Source organism: Dipodomys merriami, unplaced genomic scaffold, assembly GCF_024711535.1.
Source record: "Dipodomys merriami isolate MVZ:Mamm:240054 unplaced genomic scaffold, mDipMer1.0.p SCAF_22, whole genome shotgun sequence".
In the NCBI taxonomy this organism is placed as follows: domain Eukaryota; kingdom Metazoa; phylum Chordata; class Mammalia; order Rodentia; family Heteromyidae; genus Dipodomys; species Dipodomys merriami.
The window spans coordinates 14,331,336-14,339,447 of record NW_027203604.1 but is presented as its reverse complement, the minus strand read 5'-3'; the positions used below and the strand labels follow the sequence as shown (position 1 = coordinate 14,339,447).

General features: G+C 61.4%; 1 protein-coding gene across 1 annotated transcript in view; it reads left to right on the top strand.

Annotated features, from left to right (window-relative positions):
* The first annotated feature begins 760 nt into the window (after positions 1-760).
* Adap1 (ArfGAP with dual PH domains 1) overlaps positions 761-8,112 on the top strand; it is a 33,585-nt gene continuing 26,233 nt past the window's right edge. The window contains exon 1 of the mRNA XM_070033386.1: positions 761-981. Within this exon, the coding sequence (XP_069889487.1) occupies positions 900-981 (82 nt within the window). The 5' untranslated portion in view covers positions 761-899. The remainder of the gene's footprint in view (positions 982-8,112) is intronic.

Here is an 8,112-nt window from a genome sequence, read left to right as displayed (position 1 = left end):
CACGAAGCCCTGGGTTCGATTCCTCAGTACCACATAAACAGTAAAAGCCGGAAATGGCACTGTGGCTCAAGTGGTAGAGTGCTAGCCTGGAGCTAAAGCAGCTCAGGGACAGCGCCCAGGCCCTGAGTTCAAGCCCCAGGACTGGAACCAAAAAGATGCTCAGGCTTGTCAAGGAGCGGGGGACACAACCCCATCCTCTGGCAGGAGGGCGGGCACTGCCCCCCCCCACCTTCCCGCCTGGGACCCGGCGCGCGTGTCCTGTGGGCACTACTGCCCGGGGTGTGTGTGTGCACGCGGAGTGAGCGTGTGGTGGGGGCCGGGGTGTGTGTGCGCGCGGAGTGAGCGTGTGGTGGGGGCCGGGGCGTGTGTGTGCGCGCGGAGTGAGCGTGTGGTGGGGGCCGGGGCGTGTGCACGGTCTGGGGTGAAGGCTGCCCTCCCCTCCCCCGCGACCCCCGCCCGCGTCAGCCGGGGCTCGCGCCTGGGCAGGGACGGCGGCCCGGACCGCCGCTGCCCAGCTTCATCAGCCTGGGCGCGGGCGCGGTGTGAGGGCGGCGGCCGCGGGGTCGGGGCCGGCGGGGCGCGGCCGGGCGCGGGGGGCGAGGCGGCCGCTCCCGGGCGGCGCCGCTGGGGGCCGCCCTCGGGCCGGGCCGGCGGAGGCGCCGAGCCGGGGCCCGCGCCGCACAGCTCCGAGCGGCGACTCGGGCGGCGGCGGCGGCGGCGGCGGCGGCGGCGGCGGCGGCGGCGGGCGGCGGGCGGCAGGAATGCGGAACCGGCGCGCGGACTGAGCCGCTCGGGGATGGCGCAGGGGCGGCGGCGGCGCGCGGCCGGCGCGGGGCCCTAGCGGAGCCGAGGACGTCGCCGCCCGGGGCCGGGCCCGGCGTCGCGGGCAGCGGGGAGCCATGGCCAAGGAGCGGCGGCGCGCGGCGCTGGAGCTGCTGCGGCGGCCAGGGAACGCGCGCTGCGCCGACTGCGGCGCCCCGGGTAGGTGCGCGCGGGGCCGCGGGGCCGGGCGGGGCCGGGGCCGGGGCGCGGGGCGCGGGGGTCGGGGGTCGGGGGCGCCCTCCCTCCCTCCCTCCCTCCCCTCCCCCGCCGGGCCGCGCGGTTCGCTGTCACCCGCGTCCCGCCCGCTGCCACCGCCGCCGCCTTGCGAAACCTCGAGCTCCCCGGAGAAAGAGGAAACCCGGGTGGGGTGGGGGTGTCGGCCGGGGCCGCGGCCGCCGCGCGGGGCCACCTGGGCGCGGGGGCCACCTGGGCCCCGGCTACCTGGAGGTGACGTCATGGCGTCCCCACAGGCTGCACGCGCTCCTCCCCGCCCCGGGCCCGCTGGCCCCGCGGGCTCCGGCGGCGGGCTTCGGCCTCCATCCCTCCACCCAGCTGCCCGGGGCAGGTGTCCCGGCCGCGGGGCCGAGGGGACAGGTGGGGCACCGATCCGGCTCCCGCCGGGCATCCCGCAGACTTTGTCCCTTGGCCGTCCGTCCCTGGTCTGGGGGATTTCCAGGTGCCCAGTCGCGTGGGTCCCCACTGGGTATCCCCCCCGGGCGTCCACGGGGGTCAGGGCAGGGCTCCGTGCTCAGCTCCCCAGCAGCTCCAGGCTGGTCCTTGTGCGGGGAAGGCCTGTCCACCCCACCCACAGAAGGGAGCCCTCGTCCCCCGCAGTCCCCACAGCCAGCTGCCATCCAGGTACCCCAGGAATCGAGGGGATCACTCATCTGAGCCCCTCAGGGGAAAAAAATCTAACTCTCCATGAGGTGGCACAGGTCCCCGGGGGCGGGGAGGGGGGTTGAACATTGGCTCCCACACTTGCTGGCTGGAGACCCACAGCAGACAGTCTGAAAATAGGACCTAGGTCCCCCAGCCTCCCTACTTCCTCCCACTCTGGGTGGAGAGCATCTGACAGCCCCAGTCCCAGGACCTGACAGCCACAGGGCAGCCTGGAGAAAGCAGACTAGGAGCCAGGGGTCCCTCAGGGGAGACCGTAACTGGGTGTGTGTGTGGGGGGGGGAACGGTACTGACCTACTGGGACAACTGCGGGGCCCCCACACCCATGTTATGCACCCTCCTACACGGAGCTCCCCCCACCCCGTCCCTCCCACGCCTAGAGACCCACTTGCTGGGGTCCGGGAGCCTCAGTGCTCAGGCCTGGCCTGGGGGAGGCGCCTGGGGGAGGCCAGCTGGCCCTTCCCTGTCCCCAGCCTCCCTGGCCACTCTGTCCAGGAGCAGCTTATCTGAACACAGACTCCATCTCCAGCCCTCCACACGGTGGGGCTCCCAGGGAGAAGAGCCAGGGGGAGCTGTTCCCCCCTTCCCTGGCCACCCACCCAGCACCCCGCCAGCCGCTCAGCCGAGGCCTCACCAGCTCTGGAGCCCGGCCCTGGCCCTGTCTTGATGGCGTGCAGCCAGGCCACCAGTTTTCAGAACTGCCCATGACATCAGCATGTGCTCATGGGACCAGCAGCCTGGTAGAGCCAGCGGGAGGAGGTGCTGCCCTCTGCAGCCAGGGAAACTGAGGCCTTCACAACTTGGGCTGTCCCAGGGGACATGGTGACCCCGCGTGGGGGCAGACCCGATTGTGCGCTGGTTGCCTGAGCCAAGCTCGTGTCTCTGCCACGCCCCGGGCTACATACACTGCCCTGCTGCCCGCCTCGTGACCTGGTGGCATGCCCACACAGGCTCTGCCTGTCTGCGGGAGCCAGGCTGCTCTGTTGTGGGGTGCACTGGTGGGAGGGGTCTCCTGTCCTACTGTGGCCAGATGGGCTCGGAGAAGGACCGGGTGCTCGGTGTTCACGTGGATGGGGCTACTTCCTGACCACGCCAGGGAAGCCCTAGGGGAGCCCGCCTACCACACCGCTGCTCTGGGCGGCAGCAGCCACCAGACCTGGGCGCTGCTCTTGGAGGAGGGTGGATCCCACCTGGCTGTGTGGTCCGAGAGGCAGGCTGGAGGGCCCTACAGCGCCCCCTGGTGGACACGTCCCCCTAGCCTTCCTTTTATCTGCCCTTAAGGGTGGGCTCCCCAGTCTTGAGCTAGAAATACTTCCCATCCCAGGCTGAGCTGGGCAGATGGGGTGTCTCTGTCCTGGCGGGGCGGGGGACCTTCCCCGATTAGCACATCTAACTGGAGCAGCGGCATGCTCTCCTGTGAGCCTCAGGCCTCAGTGTCCCCGCTGATTGGGAGGTGAGTGACTGGTAGTGTTGTCACTCTCAGGCCCCAGCCTTCCGGCTCTGAAGTGTGGCTCAGAGAGGAAGTATTTGCTGCTGCTGCTCCTCCTTCTCCTCCTTCTCCTCCTTTTTGGCAGTACTGGGGGTTGAACTATGCTAATCAGGCCTACTACCACTTTGAGCCCCTCCCCCAGCCCTTTTTAATTTAGTTATTTTTCAAGTAGGGTATCCTATTTTTTGCCCAGGGCTACCCTTAGGCCATAATCCTCCTACCTACACCTCCCACGTTGCTGGGATTACAGGTGTATAATATCATGCCTCGCTTTAACTGATTGAGATAAGACTTCACTGAGCTTTTTGCCAAGGCTGACCTCAAACAGAGATACTCCCAATCTCCACTTCTCAAGAGGCTGAGATTACAGGCATGAGCCCCTGTGCCCAGCAGTGAGATGTTTGAGACCACATGTGGAGATGCCTTGGGTCCGGTGCTGTTTATTCATGCAGCCCCTCAGCCTGGGGCTCCCGCCAGACCTGAATTCCAGGTGTCTTGAGACATGGGGGTTGTTGGGTAAGAACCACTGGAGGTCAGTCCTCAAAGGCCCATGGGGCCTAGCATACTAGCCACTGGACCAGAGGGGTAGACCCAGCGCAAGCTCCAGGGTTAGCTCCTGTGCTTGGGGCAAGAAGTGATGATTCAGAAATTGCGGGTTATTAGTTAGAAGCCTTGGGGGAAGGTGTCGTAGGAATTGGGCATCCTTTGGGGGAGGACCTGTGTGTGGATGGGAGCTGGGGGCTGCTCACCCAGAGATGAGCCTAGAAGGCCTTCCCTCAGGTGGCATTCCACCTACATTTGTTTTTTTTTTTCTTGAGAGTGAGTGTGTGTGTGTGTGTGTGTGTGTGTGTGTGTGTGTGTGTGTGTGTGTGTGTATGCGCGCACACATGCCCATACTGGAGCTTGAACTCAGAGCCTGGGTGCTTTCCCTGAGCCTCTTGGTACTCAAGGCTAGTGCTCTACCACTTGAGCCACAGTGACACTTCCAGGTTTTTTTTGTTTTTCGTTTTTTAAATAATTTTTTATTGAGATTAGGTGACTATATAAATTTCACATATTTCACAGTATTGTGGAATACTTAAAAGTCACAAATACATTTTAACCTTCACAAGGCAAATGGTCATTGTCATGGTCTATAAAGTTAGTGAATTCTATGAGCTTTGACAACTATTTCTTCCACATCAGGTGATAGTTACATTTCTTTTCTTTTGCTTAGTGTAAGCTGTTCCCTCTTTCCCTCTCATTCCCTCCCTCCCATCACTGCCTTTGAGTTGCTTAGTTCATTTTCATCAATGTCCAGTGCTGCTGATGGGCCCCTCTGTTGATATTTTCCTGTCTCCCTCTGATTTCTGTGTCATCCTCCTAGTTTCCCTCAGATGTGCACGTATATATACCATATATGTGGTCAAGAACATGGAGTCATTTAGCAATGATACGATAAAATGGCCACTTCCAGTTTTTGAGTGGTTAATTGGAGATAAGAGTCTCAAAGGGACTTTTCTGCTCAGGCTGGCTTCAAACCCTGATCCTTAGGTCTCAGCCTCCTGAGTAGCTAGGGTTACAGGCATGAGTTACTTGCACCTGGCATACTCTTTTGCTTAAGGCTAATGCTCTATCACTTGAGACACAGCTCCAATTCAGGCTTTTTTTGGGGTGGGAGACTGGTTAACTGGAGATAAGAATCTCATGGACTTTGCTGCCCGGACTGGCTTCACACCATGATCCTTAGATAGTCTCTTAAGTAACTAGGATTGCAGGTGTGAGTCACCAGCTCTCGGTGGTATTAAGCACAGTCCAACCACCCCTGGGTTTGTGCTCAGGCCAGAGCCCCCACCTCAGCCAGGCCTGGCAGCCAGTGCTGGCCAACCAGCCTGTGCTCAGAGCTGGGGGCCACCTTTTCTCCTGCCCCTGTGTGGGGCAGACCCAGCCCTGACCAGCCAGCTCCTCTACACGGCACCCCTCTGCCTCACATCCCTGTGACCCAGAGGGGGCTCTTTAGGCTGTGGGGGCTGGCTGTGGGGGTGACTGGCTTTTCCCATGGGCATTTCTTAATGGGGTCCAACCATGTCCTTCCCAGGCCCCGCCCCATCCCAGACCCCACTCCTGCCAGGCATGCCCCCACCAGGCTCCATCGTGGGTTCCATACTCCCCATCATTTACTAAACCTGTTAGAGTCCCCCCCCAAGGCACACCCTGAGGGGGGCAGTGTGCTCAGTGGGGGATGGGGCCAAGGGAAGAGCTTTCTTCCTATCTCCCTCTACACCTAGACTGGGGAGACAGAAGCAGGCCAGGACTGCCGCAGAGGACAGGTAGAAGATGGTGCTGGAGTAGGCAGTGGGGAGTTGGTGGCCGTGGGGTAGAGTTGGGGACCAGGACACAGGGAACAGAGACTGGCCTGACTAGGGCGTGGGAGGAGTGAGGCTGCGTGGCTGCAGGTGCAGAGCTCCGTCTAGCCTAGACAGGCGGAGACACAGGAGGAAGGCGAGGGGACTGCGAAAGATTCTGGAGTAGCAGGGTGGAGGCATCCTGCCTTGCTAAGCAGTCTGGATTCATGATGGGCATGAGGCCGATCTCCTGGACTGAGACTGCCGGCCTCTGGACATGCATTCTGAGCGCTGCCCGTGGCTCTGGCTTTGTGAGGAGGACACAGGGCCTTGGTGACCACTCTGGGACTTGATTTTGCTCTGGGCCAGGTGGGAGCCACCATGGAACTTGGGGGCCACTGGGCAGGTGGCAGGCTTGGGGGCAGGGAGGCTGGGGAGAGGCCATGATGTGGTCTGGTAGAGGCACAACAGTCTGTTGTCATCAGCCTGTGGGTCACATGGACATGGGGTGTGGTAGACAGAGACAGGTGAGGAGCCCCATGGTCCCGAGGTTCCACTGGGGATGGGGAGAAGGTGCTGGGAGGCATGGGGAATCAGGTGTTCTCCTGAGAGGCAGTGAGGAGCCCTGACCCTGCAGGTAGGACTGGGGTTCATCGACATTTCAATATTTCCTTTGTCCTTAAGGCCAAGTGCTGGTGGCTCAGGGTTGTAATCCTAGCTAGCTATGGAGGAGGCTGAAATCTGAGGATCAAGGTTCAAAGCCAGCCTGGGAAGGAAATTCTGTGTGAGACTCTTATCTCCAATTAACTACCAGCAAACTGGCTGTGGCTCAAATGGTAGAGCACTAGTCTTGAGCAAAAAAGCTCAGGGACAGTGCCCAGGCCCTGAGGTCAAGCCCTAGTACCAGCACAAAGTGCAGGGGGGGGGGCTCCCGTGGGAGCACTGGGAAGTATGGGGAGTGTTTGATGGGAAGAAAGGGGGCAGGAGGGTATCCCTGAGCCCAGTGGAAGGGCAGCACCAGGCCTCCCCCCCTACCCCCCCTGCTGGGTGTGCTGGCTGGCTGTCTCCTTGGGTGAGGAGCTGGGGAGCATCTAGAACCCCAGTAATCACTGAGCACCAGTTAGGTGGGGAGGGGGTGGGTCACTCAGTGTCTCAAATCCACATGGCCCCTACCTTTGGCCCCCAGTACACCTGGGGACAGGAAGGAGCAGAATGGTGGGGTGAGTCAGCGGCAGGCTGGAGGGTGGGGCAGGTGACCAGGAGTGCAGGGCTGTGGGCTCTGGAGCCTCACCCGCAAGGGAGCTCCTCTTTTCCCTGGGGTGGGGGGGCATGCTTCCCCAGAGCTACCCACCTGCCCTTGGCCGGAACAGCAGACCTGCCACTGCCAGGACCTCCGCTGTGGGCCAGCCCCGGGAAGCGCCATCGCCGCCACGCCCTCCCCCAGGGGAGACACACCTGCTCAGCCTGGCTGTGACCCAGAGGTGCCTTAGCTGTGCAGGTGCCTCAAACCTGCTCCCGGAAACAGACAGGGGCTGAGTCACCTTGGAGCTGGCCAGGGAACCCGAGGAACAGGGCAGGGCAGAGAGCCTGGCAGAGGGAGGGCAGATGGGAGGGGGGGCTGGGAGAAGCTGGGGCTGGGGATGGTACTGGGCAGCCCCTTACCCAGGGGCCCTCCATGCCCTCCGCTATGCCTGGCCACTGCTTACGCCCTCTCTGGGGGTGCTGTGGGCCCTGGAGGCCCACTCCAAATTTTGGGCAGAGAATCCTGGGGTCCTGGGTGGGCAGAGTGGCCCAGAAGGGGACAAGCTAGTTCTGACTGGGCATGTCTGCTTGCCCTGTGGGAAGGGTGGCCGGGAAGGAGGGGGAGTGGACCTGGGGAAGGGGCCTTTCCCTTAGGATTTTAGGTGTCTTGGCACTAGGCTGGGCCAGTAGTCCCTCTGTAGGCCCTGGGGTTCCCCTGGCAGCCTGGGTCCTTGCTAGATATAGGATTTCCAGTGACAGTGTCCAGGGGTCAGGGAGAGACCCTCTTACAACAGTGGTTTTAATTTAAATGATACTAATTTTTTTTTTCGGTCATGGGGCTTGAATTCAGGACCTGGGCTGTCTTTGAGCTTTTGTGTTCAAGTGCTAGTGCTCTACCACTTTGAGCCACAATTTTCTAGTGGTTACTTGGAGTCTCACTGACTTTCCTGCCTAACTGAGCTGGCTTCAAACCGTGATCCTCAGATCTCAGCCTCCTGAGTAGCTAGCTGGGATTACAGGCATAAGCCACCTGTACTTGGCTGATTTTGATTTCTTGACTGATTGAGTGTGGTAGTAGGGATGGAACCCAGGGCATCATGCATGCTAGGAAGAGTTCCACCACTCAGCCAGCTCTGAGCTGTGTGTGTGGGGGGGGGGAGGGGTTGTCTGTGTGTGTGGTGTGTGTCTGTGTGTGTGCATGTGCGTGCGTGTTTTACCCAGGTAAAACACTGCAGGAGCCACACTTCCAGTCCTTATTTTGCTTTAGTTATTTTTTCAAATAAGGTCTCATGCCTATTGTTTGGGCTGGCTTAGACTGCGATCCTCCGACCTTGGCC